The sequence below is a fragment of the Nuphar pumila genome, chromosome 11, assembly GCF_984573655.1.
Source record: "Nuphar pumila chromosome 11, dmNupPumi1.hap1.1, whole genome shotgun sequence".
Taxonomy (NCBI): Eukaryota; Viridiplantae; Streptophyta; class Magnoliopsida; order Nymphaeales; family Nymphaeaceae; genus Nuphar; species Nuphar pumila.
Window position 1 is genome coordinate 105192770 of NC_143259.1, and position 27121 is coordinate 105219890.

The following is a 27121-nucleotide window of genomic DNA, read 5'->3' on the forward strand; positions in this document are numbered from 1 at the left end:
TTTAAAGCAAGCAAGGGTCTCTTTTTTTTTTAAATCTTGAGATAAAAACGTAAATATCGCGATAAAAACACAATATTTAGGTTTTGTAGAAAATATCGTGAGATTTTAAAGTTTCAAACCATAAAGATAACATATCATGTTTTTTTCGCGATATTTTCAAAATATCGCCCATAATTGTCACTATGGCTAAAACCCTCACCCCAAGATCTATGCTGAGCGGCCCCAGGAATTGAACCACGATGTGCTTGATTGTCAAGATATGAGAGACCATATTTTATGTCTCATCACTTTCTTCGGATTTTGAGCTTGAGGGACCACTGCAGTTTGCCCTCCGGCAATGGGATGGATTTGGGCAACCGGAGAGGTATCTCAAACTCCCCCAACGTCGTGATGTCGGATGGCAGGTGAAGGTTCTCAGGCTGAATGTTCACACACAGCTGCCTTGCTGCCTGTTATCAATCAGCATGAGCCTCAATAATTAGACACAACAATCAGGAAATACGGATCTGCAAAGTAAAACACAACATACAAACAAATAATAAAATAATTATTTAAATCTGGCGTTTGCAAAGGGAACAAACAAGAGTGGGCGTCTGCAAACCAGCAAGCAGATATTTACGTTGTCAAACCATAAGAGTAAGCTTACAAAGAAAGGAAAACTGTCACTATGTGAACTACAAACGGTGTAAACTCAGGGTGAACTGAGCATTTCCAAGGCTTCTTTCACGAATCCAACCCTCTATATGCGTTCAGCATGGTCCATTTGTTAGGAACGTGAAAATACGACTTTTTGATGCTTGAATATATACAAAAAATTTTGGGCCATTGGTTTTCAAGCCTTAAAAAGTCCTGCTTGTCATAATTAGACAATCCCAGAGCTGGTTCCTATGAAACTAAGAATGTAAATCAGGCCAAATAAAAAAAAAACATGAAAATCTTGGTTCAAACAAATGTTCACATATTCCAGTTTGCAGTTTACTCTGCATGGAAAATGGCAGTTACCTTTAATTATGTCTTCAAGCATACAATCTCATTCAATCCAAACTCTTAGAAAGAGCTAAGGTAAGCTCACCTAAGAGGACAATTTGATGAGACTCTTAATACCACTTGCGAAAACATATGGGGAGTAGTACAGAACCCCTTTTTTTTTATTTTTTCTGATGACGAGGAACCTGTTTAGGAACAGAGGTCACATAATGGGCCTCCCCTCCTAGATAGTAAAACCCAGATGAGGGATCTATCCTGCAAAGAACACCCCACCAGGTAAGCCACTGGAGGGTTCCGCCACCTGCTCAAGAACCGCCCTAACCACATGAGCAACCTGGGGTGGGCTGTGGTACAGAACCTGTGGGAAAGAGGTGCATATAACCTCATGCTTGTGAATGGAACATAAACACCAAGTGAACCCAATGCCACCACTTAGGTTCATAAATTCAGTGGAAGTAACCATATATTAATACCAGCTATCCTCTGGTTTGCAAATGTTCCTCCAGTACAGGCATGTGGGTGGAGCTGGACTTCCATATCTTGCCATGCATGAGCAATCCAAATCTCATTTCCCTTTAAAAATAACTTCCAAAATTGTCTATCATCACTCGTTTATGGGAATTTGTCTCTGTATTGAATGTACTGATGGACTTAGAATGATTCATAGAGATGCTGAATCGGTTAGATGATCTTTAGAGGAGTAAATACCAGCTAGGAAGGATTCAGGTGGTGGTGTGTGCTCACGGTACATGATAATTCCTCGACAAATTAGTGAGGTCATACAGAGGACACAGCAGTAAAGCTGCCTGCAAAGAATGGGGATGAGCTTAACCAATTAGTGGTTTTTCTGTAATAAAACAACAATTAGCAAAGCCTGGATCTAATTAAACGGGGGTGGGAAGTCCCAGTATGCAACTGGAAATATCAAAGAACTATCACAGTTCACAAAGGTCAGAAAAATGCTTCACCCGGAAGGGTTGGTTGTAGAGTGTGACTATCCACGGAACCTTGACACTTCCACTCAGAAAAACGTTAAGGACATATTGCAGAAGGTATGGCAGGACAGAGATCTAGAAGGAATGAGGGTTCGAACCAAAGTTGTTTAGGACCCAGATCAGATCATTCACAAAAGAATGCCTCAACTATAGAAGCAGACAGCATGACATAACCAGCATCGGTTGCCAAAACTGCTCATCCTCCTCACTTTTCATGACGATGCCCCAGCATCATGCGTGGGACCTGCTTTCCTTCATCTAGCAGATAATGCCCAGATACATGAGAAAGATTTCATGAAACTATGACAAGAGCAAGGTCAAACATAGCTTAACAAAACTATTTTCTTCTGTTCTTTTTTTTTTCTGGTTACCTTTCTAGACGGGAAAAAAAAATTCTCCAATCATACCAAGTCCTTTTTCTCTCATATCCATGATCTTGATCAATAGTATCTACTGCGCACCACTATTTTCTGTAGATTGTTTTAAGTCTAGATCTGTGAAGTGAGGGATTAACCTTTTTGGCTTTGTTCTCATCCCTATTAACCCTTACTAATCATGTCTTGAATAACCCTGAGGAAAAAAAATCTGAAAATGCAATAATATATTTCTCAAATGTCAAGTGATGTATAATGTTTCGTCCCTTCCACATTAAAAGCATAGAATTCCTTTATGCGTCCACATCATCATTTCATGTGTGTGTACTGTGTACACACACACGTGTGATAAAAAGGAACAAAGCAAGCAACTCACTGATATGACAGGTCACCAAGAGGTGCAAGCCACATCAATGGACATGGACTTCTCAATATATGAGACGTGCATCTCTCATGTGCGTTTGAGCAATTCATTCTTGAGGCAGTTAGCCTCTTAGAGGCTTAAAGGCATGTCTTGCTGCTTGAGGCAGTGGCTTTCAATATTCTGATTTTCATCATAAGAATCCCCAAATCAAGTGCTAATAGGTATTCATTACAAACAAAAGCATATTTTAACAAAGCTGAACGTGAAGATTGACAAGAAATTTGCAACACACCTCAGCCACAATCTCATCCTTCGCAATAGGAGTCCGCAGGTCATTGTCTTTGCTGATAAGCCTTCTTAACACCTGCATGCAATCAGTACTACACGAATTACAAGATCTGCACACTTTCATTCTGTCCTAGGATTAATAAAAATGCCAAGTACAAAAAGAATTCTGAGGTCAACAGTATTCACAGCCTAGAATAGTAGTTGCTAAGCATCATGGGAAAAATACACTGATAAAAGTGTTAACATAAGCAATTGGATCACAGCAAATTGAATCAGATTTGGTTTTCATTCTGAAGAATTGGCAGCATATTTCCAATGTTCACATGATTCATAAAAAAAGTCCCAATAGCATAACCTCTTTATTCTCTTGGAATCTTGGAAGGCTATCCTCAAGAAAGAAAACTTGCCCAATTTAGAACAGAGGGTGAGCTCGAAGGAAGCTTCAGTTTTAGCTTTCAAATTTGTAATTCGGTTATAACATGAGCTGTGCCATTATCCAAAATAGGCCACATGTATTATATATATCATAGCAGTCAACAGAACTAGTCATTCCCATTCCCAATATTCCTAGACTCTTGCTCTCTCGCCAGTTCCTCAGATTGTATCGAAAGATTCGAAACCAACCATGGCTTTTGTCTTCCAAACCTGCGAACTTTCAATATTGCAAACTTGAATACCTGATCTCAGTTAAGCTTGACAGAACCAACTATTCTGTGGAAAAATTAGTTTCTTCCTGTTATGAGAACTTGTGAACCACCAAAAAAATTTTGACGTCTCCATTCCTCTTAATAACCATCAGTCAACTGTTATCAACCCAGAATTTGTTAAATGGAAAAAATAGGACAATCTGCTGCTATGTTGGTTAAATGCCACTCTCTCTCTGAAACTATTTGGCTCAAGTAATTGGACTTTAATCTAGATATCTGGCTTCTCAGGAGAAGATGTTTGCAAATATCCACAAGAAAGAACGACATGATTAAGATTTCAACTGCAGTCAGTTAAGAAAGGTAGCATCCCTGTAGCTGAATATTTTCAGAGATTCAAATGTGTTGCTGATGATCTTGGCTAGATTCAAATCTGATTCTCATAGATGCTCTGGTTTTGCGTATTTTTAGTGGACCTGGATATGAGTATGAATCTTTTATCATTTGCCTTACGATTGGTGAAGTTATCCTGACTTTGACGAAATGAGAGCTTTGCTACTAAATCCTGAAAATTGCTTAGAGCAGCTACATGGTGATTCGAGTAGCACTTCAGCATTTTTTACCAATGTTCAAGGAGGACAAGGTCGCTCTAATTGCAAAGGATTGGGTTCATTCTATAGAAGTGAATTGGATAGAGGAGGCCAAAATTGAGCAACGCTCATGATTTGTCAGTTATGTGGACAGACAGGCAACACCGCTACTAATTGCTTTAAACAATTTAAACATCCCTTTCAGCCAGAAATGTTCCCAGAGTTTTGTTGCACTCTTTTGGATCCAGGTTTTGATGAGGACTGGTACCCAGCTGCTGGGGCAAACCACATGAGGAAAACACTCTAAACAAGATGCAGTCTCCCATGGCTTGTGAAGGTAAAGATGCAGTGGCGATCAACAATGGTAAGAGTATCCACTAGCTCATAAGAAGTATATCTCTTTTTCTACAGGCAAAATATAATTCAAGGGTAAAATGAATTGCTCCTAAAATTAAAAATAATTTAAATCTGGCCAAGTTCATTAAGGATAATGGTTATTTCTTTGAACTTTTTCCATAGGGATCTAAAATCAAGGATTTGAAGTACAGGGTCAAGGGAAGTCTAGAAAGAGTAAGGAAAATCTCTATCCTGTTTCAAATAAAGTTGGATATGCTAGGAACAAAGGCTTCAGCTTCAGTGTGGATTAAAAACTTTATCTCATTTAAATTATTGGACTAAAAACTTTATCCAGTGTTATCAAAAACGTGCCTTGAGAAGAAAAAGAAGATCTTTTATATGTTTTAACTTTTATTAATCAGTTTCAGTTTCTTAGCTACTTTTATATGTTAAGAAGAAAAAGAAGAAGAAGATCTTTTATTTGTTTTAAACTTTTATTAATCAGTTTCAGTTTCTTAGTTTTATATGTTTTAATCTTTTATATGTTTAACTTTTATTAATCAGTTTCAGTTTCTTAGTTACTTTTATATGTTATATTTATTAGTTTCTTTATTTATTTACCTTTTATTAGTTTCTTTACTTTTTATAGGTTAATCTCATATTTTTAGTACTTATTTGAGATTTTTTATTGAGGACATTATATTTTTCAATTATATAATTAGTTCTCTAGTTATGTAATCAGTTTCTTAGTTACTTTTATATGTTAATCTGATATTTTTTAGTACTTATTTGAGATTTTCTATTTCTTATTTGTTGTTAGTTCATCAATAAAGCATTTCTTTATTTATTTGTATTTTTAGGTATTTTTTATAATTTTTTTTAAAGTTTTCAATTTTTTTTTAGGCTTACGCTTTACGCCACGCCTCAGGTTTTGGTGGAGTGCCTCGCTACGCCTCAACGCTTTTCATACTTTATCTCATTTAAACTATTGGCATGAGAATATGTTTGATAGTTCAATGAATTCAAGAATTATGTCTAGTTGTCAAATGGAAAACAAAATAGATTGTCTTCGCAGAAAGTGACATAGCTGCATTTATTTCATATGAAATTATTCATTGTAGATCTTTGAGGACCAGATCCTGCTTGTTCTAGAAGTAAGCACAAATATTGTATACTTCTGCAGGTGATTTGACAAGGTGCTCCTGCTTGTTCGTGTGTCATCAGTTTTTTTGGTTTCGTAGTGAGCACTTGTTCTTTAATTGTCACCAGTTTGATGGGGGGTGTGAACATAAAAAATGTGGATCCTGGACAAATTGGATTAGGTCTGGTTTTCATTCTGAAGTACTGGTAGTACGTTTCAAATGTTTAAATGATTCATAAAAAACAACAAATAGTTATAATCTCTTAATTCTCCTTGAACCTTTGGAAGCAATCATCAAGGAAGAAAACTTACCCAATTGGAATTGATTGTGAAATTAAGGGTGTGTTTGATTTGAATACCTTGGAGGAGAATTCTCATGGAAAGATGAATTGTCAATCCCACGAAATGTCAAGAAAATGAGTTCTCAATCTCTAAATTTCCCTTGTTTGGTAACTTTTGTGTTCATTGATTTTCTTGAGAATTCTCATGTTTAACTTCGGCTACAACATAGGATTTGGGTGAGAGTTCTTGTTCTTAGGCTTGTGTAGTCTTGTGTACCATTTAAGAATCCTACATGAGTATGTTATGCGGATCCTTAATTGGATCAAAATATAATGGACCTAAATATAATGAGACATGAGATGGAGTGTATATATAAGATAAAATCCAGACTGAGAGTTGGATTTGAATTTTGGTTGAACAATCTATAGTTGGGTTTGAATATTATGGACCCAATTTAACGAGACGTGCATGGTTCAGAGCATTCACATTAGATTGAATTCAGATCAGAATTTGGTTCTACATCTAGATCTAGACAGGATTTGCATGTCGTTTGATTGGATTTCGTGTCTTGATGAATGCACAATGCCCATGAAATTGCATTATTGACTCAAAATGGATCTTCAATTGGATCAATAATAGAGTGTTCATATTGGACCAAACTTGGATCCAGTTTCAGGTCCGAACGTGATTTCCAATTTCGTCATTCTCCATGTTACCATAGACATGAAACATGTCTTCATGTAAAACTGCTTGTGGACACATGGTAAAACATTGCAAAACCCATGGAGAGAGAGAGTCTCCGGTTTTTTAGGCAAAAAGGAGGGGTTCAATAAAAAATACACAGAGAGGGAGAGAGGTCATGGTCAGCATAGAGATAACCGGAAGGAGGGAGAGAGGCAAAAAGAGGGATTCAATCAAAACTACATAAAGAGAGATCAGAGATAACCCAGATGAAGAAGGAGAGGCAGATGGGTAATTGGCTTCAGCCAATTGCGGCGATGCAGAGGCGAGTCATGCGCCAAAGAATTTGAGGGTTGTTCTATATCATGGGCTTGAACGGGAATTATAGTTCCCATGGAAGGAGGTGGGAACTCTAAACAGAGAATTTAGGTGGATAATGCCTTTTCCCAAACCTCAAACATGACACAAACATGAGAATCTGACATGGCCAACAAGCATGAAGAAGTTAGAGTGCGACCTTTAAAATTTGTAAATTCATATGCAACTTGAGAAATGATATTATTAGATAGAGGCTAGATTCAAAATTGTGTAGTTTCACAATGATGTGTTAGAAAGTACAAAAGGTGTTGGGATTATACACTTAACAGATTTCCCAAAAGACGAGTTTGGAAACCTTATCCTATTCAAGAACAACAAACCAACCTGGTAAAACTATGTCACATGGATACAGATTTGCATACGGGGACACTGCCATTTTTATGAAGTTTTTTATATGATTTGTATACAAGTGGACATGATATGGGAGCCAAAATGGAGTATCCGTGTGGTGTAGCTGGTAAACAACATTAGGAACACAAAAACCAAATTAAATAAAGAATATCTTATTGATAGGAGAAACTATTCATGTGCTCAGAATTAATAGCGAAGCTTGACAGTAAATAAGGAATTAGGTGGGAATGACATAAAATATCTTTCTTATGTGGACAAAGTGCATGCTTGCTTGTGCCACTATTCACTATTGCTTGAGTATTTCCTTCATGTCATCAGAGGTTCAACCGGATGCTTGCATCAAACAAATAAACCTTGGTTAAATTAATCTATCATGCATCACTCAGGAGAGATTGGCATTTCAAATTAGTTGACTGTAAGCTGTAGGCTATTTGCACTTAAACTTCCATTTAAGGTATCCATTTTGTTTGCTCCTTTAATAACTTTTAGCATATCAATTTCCATTATTTTAGAGGCTGCTAAAGCACCAATACAGACAGCATAGATAAGATCCAGACTAGAACACAGAAATGTACAGTGATTGGTGGAATCTACCCAGTGTCGTATTCGGATTTGGATTTGATCTATGTCACACGGACTCTTCTAACAGGGCACTGCACCCGCGTCACACCCGCACCCAGGCGGGTGCAACACTTGGACACAGTTTCCTTTGCGTTAGGTGAAGTCAACCACACAGAGGTCAATTTCTATCCAAAAGTAGATTCAGTTAACCCTAATTGAGTCCATTTTTATCTATATTATATTTATACATATATATACATAAATGCACACAAATACACATAGTGTTAACTTAAAACTGTTAAAAATTATATATATATATATATATATATATATATATATATATATATATATATATATATATATATATATATATATCCTCCCTCCACCCCCACACCCAAGTTTTTTTAAAGTGCCGCATCCGCACCCATACCCGCACCTATGTGACATAGGATTTGATTGACTTAATCCAGTTGTAGCCTGATCCAGATCTGAGCCAAATGGATCCACTTCTATCATGACCTGATCCATCACCAGCAATAGGTTCAACTTAGGTTTTCCACCAGCACTAGGGAAAGAGAAACCAGGGAGTAGCCCAATCAATTCCACAACCTTTTCACAGTTTCAACATGCTCCAACATCGACTCACATGAATATTTTCATATGTATTGGACACACTATTTCATAGTATTACTATTGTCATCCTCCTTTGCATGTGTTTTCCTACTCCATTGCAAGTTGGGGTGATGATGTGACTGATATGCTTTCACTGCCATTCCTTGTATATTTCAAAGCCTCTAATCCCTTGAAGACAATTTTTTTTTTTTTCATCCACTAAAATAAAGTAAAATATCGGTTTTCAAAACAATGGAAATGTTGGTCTTTAACATCTACAAATTGATATAGCTGTACTTCGACCACTTATTTACATCTGACTGTTATTTATATTTTCAGAAAGTGTGTCTTCTAGCACACCGAATATAAAATGGACTAGTACTATACATGTGAGTAGTTTCTGGATCTAGATTGCTTTATTGCCTTGTGTTCCTACAGACATTCAGCCAGTGAGTTCTTTATAAAGCCTTTAAGACTTGCTCGAGTTCTGCATTTAACAAACTCGGTAATAAGGTGATATCTTCATAATAACACATCACTTAGATGAGTTTGAGTGCCATGTTTGATTTGTTAGATATACAATTGACCCCTCTTGACATGTCATAAGTTCGTCATACTTTTGGTGTATTCTTTTGTTTGTCAATGTATCCTTTTGGCAATACAAACCCTTTCTTGTCTTCTGGTCCTAGAATTAGCATCTGCTTAGTCCTCATTATACTGTGTTGTACTTGAACTCTATATTGTTTCATTTGAGACAAATGAAATCAGACAGTTGCTCATTTTTTTATTTATCTCCTGTCCTAATGAACTAATAATCAGTCTTTTTCTGTTTTCTAAAATTTAAAAAATAATTATCAATAATCAAAACAAGAAGGTATAACAAAATGAGTGGTGACAAGCAGTCTCCAGGAAGAATGCTCGGTCAAACTTATCACTCATGAACAACAGAAATGGGTATAAAGTGTACTCCACAAAAAAAGATGTTGAGGTTAACTAAGAGACAAAGTTTACACAAGCACTTTGCAAGCCAAAGATACTTGCATAAAATATATCAATCTGTGTAAACAAGAATGGAGCAGAGGACATAAAATGAGAATGACATCCTATATCTGTTTTTACAGGCTAATGCAATCTTTTTAAATGATTTTGATACACATGAAATCTTTCATTGCTTGAATCATACTAAATAGCACAACTTATGCTAGTGGCAACCCACCAGGCGAGCATTATCTAAACGCTTTGCTGCAGCTTGGTACTCCTTCCTTTTATCCTCCTTAGTCTGTGGAACAACTGTCACTGTCTCTGCTTCTTCACGTTGATAAAGCTGATTCAAACATGTAACCAGACCTTATTATGCAATTATTGGCAAAGTTAACAAGTATTGATTCAGTGAATAAAGGGAAGGACATGAAAACTGAAGCAGAGAGCCAACATTAAAACAAAAAATTCCAGATGGTAGACTTTTCATATTGCTAACTGCACTTGGAAGTAGAGGCAGGCACAAGTAACTTCTCAACCCATAATTGAATGTGTAGACAACTAAAGATAGACAAGCAATAGATCACATGCATTTTATTGTATAGAGCACAGAAAAAGGACTGCAACGAGAAACCCATACATCAAGTAGGTATATAAATAAAACTTTATCTACAACCTGCATTTACTAAAACTAAAACAAAGCATGCATGGTAAAGCTAAAACTGCAAGTGAGGAATTAACCAAGTCACATCCTTTCTGCAGAAACACCAAAAAACAGACTCAGAATGATGCAGACTGCAGAAGCAATTTTATTTGGGAAATGAATGCGTTATTAACGTGTCACCATCACTAAGGGGGCATATGTTTCATACTTTCATGTCCTCTCCTATGAAAGAGGCCCTCCTCAATATAAAAGAAAGCCTCTTTCCTAAGAGAGGTGAAGCAAAAATCTACATGAGAAATATGTATTGAGACCCATATAATAAATGTAAAAAAGCATTTTTCCCATGAAAATAGATTCACACCTTCCCCCATGAGAAAGCACCTTCCCTCTTGGGCATTCCTTTCAAGGGAAAGTGGCTTCTCTTTGGTGGTGGTGTAACAAACACCCCTTAAAAGCAGGTTTACCCATCTTTAATGTATTTTGTTTGTTATTTTATTTAAATTTACATGTGAAAACACATTATTAACAAGAAAAAAAAAGGTTAGAAAGGCTTATATATATGGTGTATATTTAATACAGTCGATTGTAGGTACAATCTAGTTGGAATCTCATGATACAAGTTGTTTTGACTCAATTTAACCTCATAGATTGATTTAGTGGGCGAAGACCATTGGATCATGTTTTTTCGATGAAAAAACATGCTTCTTTGAGCCAAAAAAGTTGGTGCATTTACAACCATTGATTTTTGCATCGCCGGGAAACCCTTTACACAAGTCAGATTCCAACTATTCAAAAGCCGGTGCCCACTAAAAACATGTAGATCACATCCATGGGGTCATTTGACCACAAAACAAGAAATAAAAAATAAAAAAGTTTTGCAAATGATTGTAGCAAACTTTAACTATATGTCTATCTATATGTGTGTTATGAGGTATAAATGCCTCTTTTTTTCCAATTTTTCCATTTTTTAATGAAAATAACCTTACAGATATGATCTACACATTTTTCTTAATGGGAATCAGCTCTTAGATCACCCGATTATGTAGCATAGGTAGGTTTTTATAAGGCTTCAAAAATCAACGGATCCTGGGTTGTAACATCGTGTTTTTCATTGAAAAAACATGATCCAAAAGCCAGTTCCCACTATTTTGAACATGCTGAATTCATTCATGATGTCGGATTGGATCAAAACAAACCCACACCATGGAGATCCAGCGGCGTTAGTACATAATGCATTACCAAATGTTACCCCTATATAATGTGTGTGTGTGTGTGTGAAAAACATAGATATACATGCGAAGAACAAAAATAAAATAAAAGGAAAAAAAGGAAAAAAGAAAGAACAAAATGTAAGAAGGAAAAAGAAAAAGAGGAAGGTTGCAGAGCAAGAGGAGGATAAAGAATAAAAGGAGAAAAAATAAGAAAAAAACAAGGAAAAAAAGAAAAGGGAAGAAGGAAAAAGGAAAAAAGAAAGAAGAAGAAGAAGAAGAAAAGGTGGAGGGGTGAGAGGAGGAGGAAGAAGAAAACGAGGAAAAAAAAAGGAAAAGAAGAAAAAAAAGAAAAGAAAAAAGAAATGGGTTGGGGCGAGAGGAGGAAGAAGAAGAAAAAGAAAGAAAAAGAAAAAGAAAAAAGGGTTAGGCAGTGCCTAGGCAGGAAAACATGGCCCTACCACTTAGACTCACTGCTTTGACAACTAAGATTGTATGTAGAAGGATTGCAATGAACGTGCAATCAAAGTGAGTGAATTAAGCAAAATGGGTAACCTGTTCTTAAACACATTATTAACAACAAGAACCACAGAATGCAATAGAGAAGGAAAAGGAGCATACCTTGCGTTGTTCCCTAATCAGATAAGCGTATTTCTCGATGTTGGGAACAGCAAGTAACTTGGGCATCAAATGGTTGCGGAAGAACCCGGGTGCAACCTTCACTGTCTCCCCTGCTTTCCCAAGCTTGTCAATTGTCTAAACTCACAAAACAAACATTGAATAAACTGTAATAATCCTGCAAAATGTATATATATATATATATATATATATATATAGAGAGAGAGAGAGAGAGAGAGTACACACCGATGTGAGAATGACCTCCAACTTTCTGTATCTGATGCCATGGCCAACAAAGAAAGATGGGAGGATCCTGTGACCCAAATCGTGCAAATCTGAGCATTTGGTGAGGTGGGTGAGGAGATTCCTGCCACATTGCATATGACCCATTGTGGAACTCCTCTAAGTGGGGGGCTACAACTCTGCAGGAAAAAACTACCATTATCAGTGAAACTCACTGGATCAACCAAAAGCACTTGAAAGATAATGAGTGAAGAAAGTTTTTATCACCGAGGTTGTGTTCACGTAGTGGCACAAGAGAGAGAGAGAGGTTTTGGAGACGTCTGCAGCAAAGATGGGCTCACTTCATTCTCATCGTGAGAACGTGCCCTAATCCATCTTTATATTACTCTGTCTGTTCGGGTCCAACATAACAATAGATATCGGGTCTGCTCCAGACCCAAACACCCGACCCAATAATATAACACAGAGATACAAGCATAATATAGAAATACAACAGTAAAGTGACATAAATACCCCTGAACGACTATCATCCTTAATACCCGCCCTCAAGTTGTGCACGGTTTTGAACCATAGACAACTTGACTTTTAAGTACCAAAAACGTATGCTAGTGAGACCCTTGGTAAACAAATCTGCAACTTGATCTTTAGTGGAGATGTACACTGGGTCGATTTCTCCATTTTCAACTTTCTGTCGAATGAAGTGCAGATCAATTTCTATATGTTTAGTACGGCCGTGATGAATAGGGTTAAAAGCAATTTGAATGGCACTTTGATTATCACAGTGGAGTGTGGCAGGCAAAAACTTTTCTCCTATCTCGTCCAGGATATGCCTCATCCAAGTGATTTCTGCAGTGGTTGCAGCCATAGACCGATACTCTACCTCTGTACTGGATCGGGCAACGGCTTGTTGCTTCTTGCTACTCCACCCCACCAAATTTCCATCGATAAACACACAATATCCCGAAACTGATTTTTTGTCGTCTGGATCTCCAGCCCAATCCGCATCTGAATATACGATGATTTGATGTTTGCCCCCCTCAACCTGAGACTGATGATAAAGTAAACCATCTCCAATCGTGCCTTTTAAATATCGAAGAATCCTTTTAACAGAATTCATGTGTTCGGTACGAGGATCATGCATAAACTGTGACACCTAATTCACTGCATAAACAATATCAGGCCTAGTAAAAGTAAGGTACTGAAGCATTCCCACAAGGCTACGACATTGCTTGGGATCACGATAGGATTCTCCATCTTGGGCACTAAGCTTATGATTCAACACACTAGGAGTAGACAACGGCTTACAATATCTCATCCCTGCTTTATCCAATAAATCCATAGTGTATTTATGTTGAGTCAGGGATAAGGTTTTACTTTGTTGATCCACTTCTACTCCCAAGAAATAGCGCAACATGCCTAAATCTTTCATTTTAAATTTTCTTCCCAGTAAGTCCTTGATGATCTCTATATGCTCATCCGAATTGCTGGTGAGAATAATATCATCTACATAGATAAGAAGTAGAGTGTTGACCTTCTGATGCCGATAGATAAACAAGGAGTGATCAAGTTGAGATCTGAGAAACCCATGTCGCTGAATTTCAAGCGAAAAACTATCAAACCATGAACAAGACGCTTGTTTCAAACCATAAATAGCCCTTCGTAATTTGCAGACATGTGAACTGGGACCATGTTCTGCATATCCGAGTGGTTGTTTCATGTACACTTCTTCCTTTAGGTCGCCATGCAAGAAGGCATTCTTGACATCAAGCTGACAAAGAGTCCATCCATACTGTACTGACAAACATATAACTAGTCGGATAGTACCCATTTTAATAACTGGACTGAACGTCTCATCATAGTCTTGTCCATATTCTTGAGTGAAACCCTTAGCCACAAGACGTGCTTTATAGTGTTCAATAGATCCATCAGGCTTGTATTTGATTTTGTAGACCCACTTGGATCCTACTACATTTCTGTGCGAGGGTCGTGAAACAATTTCCCAAGTTCCACATTTGTGCAACGCTTTCATTTCTTCGTTCATGGCCTCTATCCACCTCTTTAATCTAGATGCATCTACAAAGTTGTTCGGTTCCTCCTGTTTTTCAACCTGAGAAATAAACAATTGTAAATCCATGGAGAAGTTATCATAACTTACCCATCTTTCAATGGGATGATGGGCTCTTCCAGACCTCCAAGGCTGAACGTCAGGGCATGAGTCATTATTATAGCCATTTCTTCTTGTATAGACAAGTCCCTGAAATCTTATATCATCATCATATGTAGATGGTACACTCGGCTGGGAATCTGTGACTCCCTCCATCTGAGAATTTCTGTCGGCCTCTTCTTGCGCAATAGTTGATGACTTACACGAACCGTCATCCTGTGTTTCTATCTGATCAAAAAATTCTGAAGCCATCCACTGTTCATACACTTCATCCCTTTTGTTCTGCTCTGCTTGCTTCTCTCCTTGACTCTGCTTTGCTGCTCTTTCTGATTCTCCAGCAATGATTTCATCAAACACAACATTCTGCGAGACTTTAATCCGACGAGAGATTGAATCAAAACACTGATACCCTTTGTAGTGGTCAGCATATCCAACAAAGTAGCATCTGCACGCCTTGTCTTGAAACTTGTCACGTTGAGAACTGTCAATGTGAACATAGTAGACACAACCAAATGCTCGCATTTTGTTATAATCAGGATGTCTTTGAAAAAGAGTAAAATATGGAGATCTATCTTCGAGCAATTTCATAGACAGACGATTTATGACATATGTCGTTGTGTGGAAAGCTTCGGTCCATAAGCTCAAGGAAACACAGAAGTCGTGGAGCATACTTAAGGCACTTTCCACGATGTGCCTGTGTTTTCTTTCTGCAAGACCATTTTGTTGTGGTGTATGTGGGCAAGATATATGATGATTGATGCCATTCTTTTGAAGAAATTCAGTAAATTCATGTGATAAGTACTCTCCTCCTCCATCACATTAGAAATGTTGGATTTTGGATGAAAATTGATTACAAACAAGGGCATGGAACGAACAAAAGATTTTGAACACTTCAGATTTATGTTTCATAAAATATATCCAAATGAATCTAGAATAACTATCAATGAAGATGACATAATAGTGGTTGCCAGATAAAGAGGTTTGGGGAGCAGGACCCCAAACATCGGAGTATATGATTTCAAAAGAAATTGAAGCTCTTTGATTTATTGAATGAAAGGAGAGTACATGACTCTTACATAACTGACAATTGGAACAAAGAGGTTCTTCTGACCTTTTATTAAAACTAGACTCTAGAACAAGCCCATTTGACACAAGCTTTTCAATAAACGAACGACCACAATGACCCAATCGACGATGCAAAACTTTTGGCTTATTACATTTAGACAAACTAAAACAATCTTGAGACAACTTTGACTGAATAATTGACGAGATTGGTGAAGCAACATGAACTGAAGAGAGAGACTCCTTAAGGACATACATATTCCCTTGTCGCTCTCCTTCAACTAGCGTCTTCTTCGTAAGAAGATCCTTAACCCATACAGAAGGAGTAAATTCAACAGAAGAGTTAGTATCGTCAACAAGTTTAGACACAAAAACAATATTCTTAACTATGCCTGGGGAATGATAAACATTAGACAAAGTTAGGGAAAAATTAGAAAGATGAAGGTCAACGGTTCCAACATGTGATATAGGGTGAAGAGTACCATCGCCAGTCTTAATGCTGAATTTTTCAAAATAAGGAATCGGTTTTAAGATCTTACCAACATCACCTGTAACATGTGTTGTCGCCCCAGAGTCAATATACCATGTTCCTTGCTCATTATGTTTGAAACTCAGCCCTGAAAGTGCAGAAATCAAGAGATTCTTCACGTTATCCGTATCCTCATCCTTAGGTCCCCCCATTTCTTTTCCTTTGCTGGAAAGTGTTGCCCCATTCGTTTTTCCTTTGTTTTGAGGATTATGCCAGCAATTTGCCTTAATGTGTCCTCTCTTATTACATAAATAGCATGTTGGTACATTTCTGGAGTTTTGATTGTTGGAAAATGAGTTGAACTGATTATTTGGAGTAGGCAACAATCCACGTCCTCCAAAATTAGCTTTTCCTTGCCCACGTCCTCCACGGAAGGAGTTGCGCCCCCTTTTTGATCCCATCCCTGTGATCATTACCTCGTGACTGCTCTGATTTGAAAAGGTCTCCCCTTTAATGGTGACTTCATACTGTAGCAGCTTTGCACAAAGATCTTCAAGGTTTGGTAGTGATGGCAGACATAGCAACGATGTAACCAACATGTGATATTCGGGCCCAAGACCATTCAACGCTTGTTGCACCTTTTCTCTGTCAGGGATCTCACCGCCCACCATAGCTAACTGGTTTGTGATAGTCTTAACTCGATTCATGTACTCTGTCACAGTCAGACTTTCCTTCTTTAACAATTGAAACTCTCTTTTCAAATGAAGAATTCTGGCCTCCGAAATCTATGAATATGTCTTAGCTAACTTCTGCCACAGCTCCATAGCAGAGCAGTCATCTGGAATACTCACCAATACCTCTTGAGAGAGAGTAGAGGTAATGTATGTTACGACTGCTTGGTCTCTCTTCCTTCATGATGTGAAATCTGGATTGCGAATTATCATGTTGGAGGCATCTCCTTTGTCACCTTGTTGTTCCTACGTGACGAAGCGCGGACTGTCCCATCAAGGTGCCCAGAGAGATCTAGACTCCTGATAAATGCCAAGATCTGTCTTTTCCAGGTCAAGTAATTTGAATTGTTGGGCCTTTCAGAAATGAGTTGTCCGAGAAAACTAGGCGACAAAGAGGCGGAATCCATAATGATGAAAGAAGAGAGGACAATGGGTGAAGATAAGACTGAAAAGTTGTGAATAGATGTGTGAAAACTGTCCAAAAATGCAGGAAACATGCTTGTTGTTCTCTATTCCTTTTTTTTTAGATAACGACAAGCACACTAAACAGTCAGATATAAAATCTGATTTGTTATAATCTGATCTGACGCAGAGGCAAGATTAAAATCAAAAAATCAAAACAATTCATATTTAACACAGAATTCAAATCTGACGCAAATTCCAAATCTGATGCAGTTTGGGGTGAATATGAAATAGTTTAGATATGCCACAGGGTATTGAAAATAGACGGACTTATCAAGATAGGATTCCTTTAAAGGATTGAAAAACAGAAACAAAGAGAGAGAAGAGGTGGCAGATCTGACGACAACCAAATTTGGGTTTGTCGATCAGACCTAGGGTTGAAGAACTCGATACTAGATCTAACGACAACCAAGTCTGACGACACAGATGACGAATAAGAAGGAATAGAGAGGAAGAAAAGAAGGATGAAGGTTAATAGAAGAAGAGATGAATCACCTAACCTGTTTATGACAGAAAATCTGAATCTCGCAGGGCACTCTCGCTGGAATTCGTCCTGCATACTTTGTATGGAAGTCACAGGCAAACCTGCTCTGATACCATGAAAGTTTTTATCACCGAGGTTGCGTTCACGCAGTGGCACAAGAGAGAGAGAGAGGTTTTGGAGACGTCTGCAGCAAAGATGGGCTCACTTCATTCTCATTGTGAGAATGTGCCCTAATCCATCTTTATATTACTCTGTTTGTTCGGGTCCAACATAACGATAGATATCGGGTCTGCTCCAGACTCAAACACCCGACCCAATAATATAACACAGAGATACAAGCATAATACAGAAATACAACAGTAAAGTGACATAAATACCCCTGGACGACTATCATCATTAATAAGTGATTGAATGAAGATGAGTAAGGCCTTGTTTGGATGACAGGCTGAGAAGACCAGGTTTATTGAAAACCTGTTTTTTTTAAAACATGGTTTAAAACCTAGGTTGTAAATCACCCTTGAAATCCTGGTTTTGTGTTTGGATGACAACAGCTAACTTGGTTTTAAATCTAGTTATCGGAAAGCATTGTTTGGATGACAATAAACTTGGTTTTCACATAACAAATATTTTTTAGTAACAGGTCATTGGATGTTCATGTGAAATCTTCTCCAACGCTCACAAAGACTGCACATCAACACAACAAAAAACTGTCCATCTTCAAAAGGGATGTCCATAACCATGCATAGAACACAGATAAGTCCCAAACTGTTATCACAATCACCCATTCAATCTCAGAACATTAACCCTGGGCTAATACTCTAACCACAAGTTGATGAATGCCTGGGCCTGGGGTACAAATTTTTGGGAAGGGGTAGGCTCGGTTAGGTTAATTAGGCTATCTCAGGTAGACAAGGTCTGGGTTACTGACAAGTTCAGGGAGAAAATTAAGTACTCCCAAACTGTGCTACAGAAAAATCCCAAATTTGGAGGGATTATTCTAGACACCTTGAACTAGGTTCGGTTCAAATTTTAGAAGTCGACGATACAGGAACAATAAGATATGATTTTAGGATGTGGTGGATTTTTTAGGGTTCTGCAGGGTAGACTGGATTTGGGGACTGACAGACCTGAATTGAAAAATAGAGTTCAATGTACAAAGAGCTCTACGAATCATGAAATTCAGAGGGTTAAAACTAGATACCCTAAAGAATACTAAGTCCAAATTGCAGACTCATATTCCTGACAGTTTGGGCTGGGTGAATTTTAGAAGTCTGACAACTTTTTGGGTTCATCAAAATTTAGGTTGGGCTGACTTGGGTTGGGTAAGTTCTAACCTAGGTTTGGGTTAAGGGAAAGGCTTGGTGGACTTACTGGGATTAGGCTGACACGGGTGGGGTCTTCTGCAGTAGTTGGGTCAGTTGGTGGAGGTCAGATGCACCACGAGATTGGCTTGGGGAAGGTAGACCAACGAGGACTCAGTTTTGACCACATTGGTTGAGTAGGCCTTGGCAGCAACCTTGGTCCACCTAGTGAACTAGACCTACTAGAGGTTAGCACACCAAGGTAAGAGAGACACGAGCCCTTGAGAGAGAAAGAGAGAGAAGCGGGGCAGAGCGATCCCAAGAGAGAGAAGTCCTTAGAGAGAGAGGGGCATGAGCTAGAGCTAGAGAGAGAGAGAGAGAGATTCTAAATTTTCATTTCATGTTTTGCAAGAGGGGATACAAGGCTTGTATATAGGCTAAGGAGGGCTCATTAAGCCTATACAAGTCTTAAAAGCAAATCTAGAAAAAGTTGGACTATTCTTAGTTAAGCGCTTCTTGGACCAATCTATTTATGAAGTCTTACATTTTAGAAATAGACCAACCCTTGGGTATACCATCTTCCATCTTTAGGGGGTCATAAACCACCCAACATGACCTTCCTTGAGCTCCATTTTTAGGTGGAGCGCCAATTGGATGGGTCCCACTAAGCCTTGGGCTCCAAAATTAGGAGGGGACATCCCATGAGTGGGCCCCACTAGCTCATTCTTTTGGGTATTTGGGTACAGATCCATAACCACAAAAGTTGGATCCATATCACAAGTCAATAAGATTTCAACCCAAATGGACTATACTATTATACACACCAATCCTTAAGAACAAAAAACAAAGGATCATCTGCTCATATCAACACTTCAATCACAGCTGCAACAAAATTAACAAATGAATGCATAAAAAGGGGAAAAAATGAACCTGCTCTATGCTAAATGAACCCAAAAGCATAACCTAATACTTTAATCCTTAAGAACCCAATATCAGGGAACATCTACCCATATCGAAACTTTAATTTGCATATAAAATTAACAAATGGATGAATGAAAAAAATAGGAAACTATGTTGAAACTATGGTTTTGACTGTTAAACAACAATATATTGTAGTATGTCTGGAGTCACATCCCCAATGTTGATGTGACTCTAGACTAGAGTCACCGATATATTGAAAATATCGCGATATTATTAGCTATTTTAAGATAGCTGATAGTATCAGAAATTTATTGCAATATTTTCAATATATCCGCAAATTATATTTAGCGTAATAAATATCATTACATAAAGGGAATGCATGAGGGAAGGAAGGAAAGGAAAGAAAGAAAGAAAAAGAAGAAAGAAAGGAAGGAAAGGAAAGAAGGAAGAGAAGAAAGGAAGGAAGAGAGGGGAAGAAGAAAGGAAAGGAAAGGAAGGAAGAGAAGAAGGGAAGGAAGAACGGAAAGGAAAGGAAAGGAAAGGAAAGGAAAGAAGGAAAGGAAAAGAAAAGAAGAAAGGGAAGGAAGGGAAGAAGGGACAATTTCTTTCATTTTTCTATTTTCTATAGTTTTACATATTTTTTAAACTTTTTATTCATTTTTTATATATTGCAGAGATATACCTGAGATTTATCAACTTCTGAAAATCTCTCTGAGAAATACCCTCACGAGAAATTAACTTTAACGATACAAGTGACTGATCTAGACATAGTAAACTCATGAAGTATGGATACTGAAGAGCAAGTAGCAAAAGCAGCCGTTGCGCTCCCTCCATGTCCATTATTCGATTTAAAGGTGATTGAACACCAAAATTTAGGTCCTCCGCAGCAAATGACGAAGACGAGGACTGATATGTTCCCTTGCAGAACTTGAAGTTGTGATGAAAGCAGAGGTGTGACCAAACCAACACCCCATCACTTAAGTCGTTTCTTGCAAGTTTGAATGTCCCTTGAACAGCTAGTGAAGCCCACATGTGAAGCAGACCTCCATCCCCAATGCTGCCCCTTACTCTTTTAGCAAAATAGAGGCCTGCCCAGCCAAGCATACCAACTTCCATCTACCCCCATATTGAATCCCAATTCCCTGTGAACCTCACAGAACACAACCAAAACCTATATAGCCTATGCCTACTCTCACCTGAACATATGCACTGCTACTGAACTGTTGAACATGTATCCAATTGGTTTTTAAAATAGAAGTTTTATCACACACAGAAAATGACACCTCTTATAATTAGAATATTGACTTCAATACCAAAATTGCAATAAGTTAAAACAACACAATGAAATTACATATCAGAAAATCAATTAGCCATGTATTGCACATCTGCACTAATTTAGAATTATTTAAAAAGAAAGAAAGAAAAAACTTGATGCTAAAAGGTCTCACCATGATTCTAGAGAAGAACAAGATTTGTCAAGCAATTTGTTTATCATGTCATTCACTAAGCAATTAGTTTTCAAAAATGAGATCCCACGTAGGGGTATGAGAAAAGAGCTGACTTTTGGGATGAGTGGAATGGAACTCTATGCAAAGCTAGAGATTTCTAATAATTTGCTAGATTGGAAACTGAATGAACTATGAGATACATTAAGAATCGTCACACAACACATAATTGAGTTCTTGAGATCTAGTTTTTCTTGTAGTTTGGTCATGATGCCTTCCACTTTGCTAGCTACTACTATGAGCACCTACAAACATGTAGCAAGAACAGTTCAATAATTCAATTTACTGCCGAGAAACTACACATAAACTTGGTCATGTGGCACAGCCCTATAGTTCATGAACTTGGTCACATTTTGGCATGACGTCTAGCCATATCCCTATGGACTTAGCGAGCATCTTGTATTTCCATGAATGTTGTATGTATCGTACAACACAGTAGATACATGTCATTACTATGAGGAATATTGATACGATATATGAGTGACGTCTAGCCATATCCTTATGGATTTAACGAGCATCTTGTATTTCCATCAATGTTGTATGTATCGTACGATACACATGGTTACTACGAGGAATATCGATACGATACACACTCGTATCGCGATACGAGTGCGTATAGTATGATACAGGATGGACACACTTAAAAAATGGCTGAATCGTAATTTTTCAGTTTTGGATTTTAAAGACCTCTTCAGAGCCGGCTCCTTCTTTTGTATAGAAGTTATTAGAGAAGTATCAACGAACTCTAAGACTTGTGAGAGAAATTTGGGGGGCGAACCATGCGCAAGAGAGAGGGTTTTTGCGATTTGCTAAAGTAAAAGTGTATTTCCACCATTTTTCACTTAAGAAAGTGGGTTAAGGTAAAAAATCTTTATTATAAGTAAAGTTATAAAGCTACCCTCCAAAAAATTTCTGCCTCAGAGGGCGCTACCCTACCTACAACCCCTGCCAACTTACCGTGAAAATTAGAGATTAATATCAAGATAGAAATCAGACTCTACACTTCTTCAACAAATATGGCATTAGATGATCGGGCATGGCAATGGGGCACTCAAGTAATAAGGGAAAACTGATTGAAAATCAAGTGTAACTATTGCCATAATATTTTTGTTTATGTAATATGAAAGTATGAGCATTGTGGCATGTTTTTAATTGCAAGATATTTAATATTTTGCATTATTTTTGTGAGATAGTTGATGTTTGATAATGTCTTATGTAGCTCATAGAGATATAAATGCCTAATATGTGATTTTATGGTTGTATTTTACATAATTCATCATTATTTCATGTGTTATGATTTTTTTAGAATTTTTGCTATTTTTTCTGATTGTTCATGTTTTTTTTAAATTTTTTATTAAAATTATGATTTTTACGATAAGATACATGTCTTATTTTGAGCTTGACCAATGCGGGTAATGATATGGTACTTACAACCTTGGTTTCCATAATGTGATTGCTTGATAGACATCGGACCCTACTTCACTGTTGGCCTAGTTAAGGTCAAGAACCAGTTGGAATTTAGAAATCAAGCACATAGCACCTAGGAATTTTGGATCCAATGCTACAAAGTTAAGTCTTCGATGTTATAAAGTTAAGTAATTGAAAGTAGTAGCGCAATATACATAGATATGTAGATCAATGCATGTGCATCTCTCTCTCTCCACACACACATACAATGATTCGCAGTTTTGATTTGCTAATGAGAAGTGATGGTTTATGGAATATGCAGGTGAAAATGATGGATTTCTCCTGCCCTTGCGGTTGGGAATGTGAGCAAAGTTATGCAAACACATGCCCTACATTGGAAAGCATTTTGAAATGGCAGAATTGTACCTCACAAAAGTAGTCAAGCAATAAAAATTTAACAAAAGATCGACCATAAGTTCACCATCACACATTTGCTCAAAACGTAAATCACCATAAGAAACAACAATCAACATTCCAATGAACAAGACAATTCCTTCGGAATACTAGAAGACATTAACAAAATATAAATGAAGATTCTAAATAACAACATAAATCAAAGATGCATATGGAAAAATTTATAAATTCAGAGGTTAAAAACTACGAAACTGGAAAAATAAAAAAGGAACACGTGGCATGAGAAAATGAATCTATTAGAAACAAGTAGATATGTAGCAACATACTATTACAATAAAACAAAATATGGAACTTGGTTAATTACAACTACAAAATGTGAAAAATAAACAAAAACCATGTTCAAACGCCAAAAAAAAAACACCCAAAAAATGTCATAGGTGTGAATCAGCTGATCATAAAAGCGACGTTATATTTAAAGTAATAAACAAGAGTAGAATCCACACATCACGTTCTTAATTATGTTCCCACACCAAAATAATCTCCACAACCAACCAATCTTCAAAATACCCAAAGAACGAACACAACAATGATCTCAACAAAAAAAATACACAGCTCAAGCATAAGACTTCATATCTTGTATAAACAGTCCAAAAAAGCTCTTGAACAGTTGGTGAGCACGTTCCAACTCAAAACTCTAGGCCAAGCAACACAAACTGTTGAAGAGCCGTCATTTCATCAAGCAGTTGGTATGCAAAATCAACCATTTCTTATCCTCAATGCTTAGCAAGGGCTCCATTCTGATTGCTTCACTCAAGCCAACAAAATACCCAGAGACAGCCAACCGAAAAGCTTTCCCCTCTCCCAGTAGAGGCATAGAGAAGATGGAGAGATTGCCAGCATGAGGCCCTTTTCCGGCCAGAGAGAGAGAGAGAGAGAGACCTGAACGGCTGCCGGAAAATGTCGTCGTCGCTCGGAGGATGCCGGAAGAGGCCACCGGTGGCCGGAGGAAGATGTAGACGGAAGGAGGGCTGGAGGGGGGTTGCGCCCGTGCGTCGTCTTTACATGAAACCCGCAGTGCCGTTTTAAACTTTCAAGCAATTTGCGAGAAATTTCCGTTTTAAACTTTCAGGCAATTTCTCTCAATATTATCGCGATATTTGTCACTATGCGTAACTACAGATTAGTCCACTAATGATTGAACCCAATCCAATGAACCGACCCAACCCGCTTATCCCTAACCCCAGCTGGACCCGTATCCCGACCATCACCTGTATCCATTGAGTCATTGACCCGAGTAGCCCGTTCTGTTCTCCTAGGCAGGCCCAGTTTCTAAATTCCCAAACCAATACAAATCCCTGGCCCACCATGTTTGAATCTAACCCTACATGATAACAAAAAAGATGGAGGTGATTATCACCTTAAATAACTCATGAATTGAAGTGGTGTATATTTGATCAAACCAACAAGTAGGGATGGCAGTGGACCGGGGGAAAGCGGGGTCCCGCCCCGCCTCGCCCCGTTTGGACCGGGGATGAAGGGTATGAAACGGCGATGGAGGCGGGGGTGGAGGATAAAATCCATCCCCGCGGCGGAGGCGGGGCGGGGGTGGATGTGCACTTTTCCCCGCCCCGCCCCGACCACTTTTCCCCGCAATATCCCCGCCCTGCCCCGCCTCATCCCCGTTTGGACCGGGGATGAAGGGTATGAAACGGGGATGGAGGCGGGGGTGGAGGATAAAATCCATCCCCGCCGCGGAGGCGGGGCGGGGGTGGAGGATAAAATTTTGAGGCGGGGCGGGGGTGGAAACCTTGTCCCCCGCCCCACTGCCATCCATACCAACAAGTGACAAAACTCTTAACATTGAGCTGCAAGCGGTTGAATTTTATTTTGAAAACATCAAACACAATATGTTTATGGGGGGCCCACAAGGGCTTTTTGTACACCTAAGTAGGTGGGTTGACTTAAGGCGTTCAAGTTGAAGGATGTCAAGAGTTCGATGCTTAGGGTGCATGTCTCTGGCCTTAATGCCTAAGCAGCAGGCACCAGGCTCTCTAATGGGCAAGGGAGCAACCCAAGGGCTTTTAATCACTTTGAGGTGTGTCATATGACAAAACACCAATCTCTCTTAAGTTCTACCATTTGAACCGGGTTTTTCTTTTTTTGGATAGTCCAAAGAAAAACCCCATCACCCACACATTGGATGACCTCTTGTTGGTAAAACTCTTGAGGTCCCCCTGCCCACTGAGGAGTACACCCAGCTTTGACCTTGCAGCAAGGGACACCACCAGTAGGTTTCGACCTTGTGATGTTTCGTCAACTTGGTAACATTCACAAGTCTCCCCTACCAAATGAACAGGCCCCTTATTGGCAAATCAAGGCTTTCTTTTTATAACTCTATAAAAAAGAAAGTATGATAGAATAAAAAGCAGGATCAAAAGAGACCATTTAGGGAGAAAAATGTGAAATAAATCTATGTAAAAAAAAAATAAGGAACGGTTGACGCTGAATTAAATTTTTATTCACCTTTTGGATTTTTTTTAGCTAGGAGACCATACCAGCAAAACCTTCAATCTTAAAATAAAGGTACACACGAATATGACGTTAATATTCTATAAAGAATAGAAAGTCATATTTATTAATTTTTAATAAATATGACTTTCTATTTATTAATTTTTAATAATTTATTTATTTAATTAATTAATTACATAATAACTTGGTAACTATTAGTATTTACCTAACTTGTTGCATTAATTTTATGAAAACTAGAAAGATAATTAGTTTGGTACATGGGAACTTGTTAATTATCTATTAATTACCTAATTAGTTGCACTAATTAGTTGGGTTTGATCCCAACCCGACCCGCTTCACATTAGCTCATTGGGCTAATGAGCCAGGTCATGGGCTGCTCTTCAAACCCGAGCCTGTTAAGAACCGAACCAAAGTCCAGCCCGGTAGTAAATGGGCCGGCTGGGCCAGGCCGCATAAAGCCTGAATGGCCGAGCTTTATAAGGATGCCCACCCCTAGCCATGACCTTTATGTGCTTAGTCCCAAGTTCTATTTTGTTCCTCACATAATGCCCACACACACACTATGATTGATTGTAAGTACAATTTATATTTTTTTGTTTTTTATTTCTTTGATAAATTAACCCTAATGTGTTCTATATCATCTACTTAGTGGGAATCAGCCTCTGGATTATCAGAATTCAACGTGTGAGCAAGTTTTTCTGACAACTCAAAATCCAGGGGTGGATGTAGGTGCGAAAACAGGTCAGATTTGGGCTGGATCTTTCCAGATCCAAATCTGAATCCAAAATGCAAATGGTAGATCTGAATATGGACCTGGATCCAAATTAGATATGATATTGTAAGGTTGAATATGAATCCAAAATGCATGTGGTAATACTGGATTCGGGAAAAATAGAACAAAACAAGCTATTTACATGTAAAAAAATGCATCTAAATTGGATTCTGTATCAGATCAATCAGATCCGAATTAAAATACCGATCTGAATCTGACCCAAATCCAAAATCAATCAGATTAAACAAATTTGAATTCAATCCAAATGCACATTTGGACTTTACTTAAAGGACCCAAATCTAGAATTAACATGTCAGACTCGGATCAGATATCTGACAATATCCAATCAGTTTGCAGCCCTAGGTGGATGCCTAGCAAATCGACCATTCTGAACATATTTACGGTGAGTCAAGAAAACTTGCACCTATGAGATCCTAGGTCGATTAGCTACAATTGACTATATATAATTTTCAGATACTAATCTAAACTAGATCTGATAATCAAGAGTCATGCTGCTCCAATGGAATAGGATCTGTTTTGGATTTTAATTGGATATGGATTTGAGAATCACTTAGCAGATCAAACCGGTAACCTGTCAAGATGGA

The 27121-nt window shown here is 38.1% G+C and overlaps 1 protein-coding gene across 2 annotated transcripts; it reads right to left on the reverse strand.

Moving 5' to 3' along the window:
• On the reverse strand, positions 1 to 24241 carry LOC149822682 (uncharacterized). Of its 2 annotated transcripts, XM_089979986.1 has the most exons (6): positions 24155 to 24241; positions 12299 to 12474; positions 12056 to 12190; positions 9801 to 9908; positions 3013 to 3084; positions 1 to 449 (listed from the first exon to the last, which is right to left on the reverse strand). In XM_089979986.1, the coding sequence occupies exons 2-6, from the start codon at positions 12440 to 12442 to the stop codon at positions 285 to 287; spliced, it is 624 nt and encodes a 207-aa protein (XP_089836112.1). In that variant the 5' UTR covers positions 12443 to 12474; positions 24155 to 24241; the 3' UTR covers positions 1 to 284. The 2 variants fall into 2 exon arrangements, with proteins under 2 accessions (XP_089836112.1, XP_089836111.1); XM_089979985.1 differs by lacking the exon at positions 24155 to 24241 and having other exon boundaries at positions 12299 to 13345.
• Between the last annotated feature and the right edge of the window lie 2880 nt (positions 24242 to 27121).

What these genes read in the sequence shown, in the direction of transcription:
- LOC149822682 (XM_089979986.1), bottom strand. Translation starts at nt 12,442, where the DNA reads ATGGGTCATATGCAATGTGGCAGGAATCTCCTCACCCACCTCACCAAA. An exon ending in TGGAGGTCATTCTCACATCG is followed by an intron (nt 12,191 to 12,298) that starts GTGTGTACTCTC and finishes TTGTGAGTTTAG; the next exon opens with ACAATTGACAAGCTTGGGAA. An exon ending in GTTTAGATAATGCTCGCCTG is followed by an intron (nt 3,085 to 9,800) that starts GTGGGTTGCCAC and finishes GATTGCATGCAG; the next exon opens with GTGTTAAGAAGGCTTATCAG.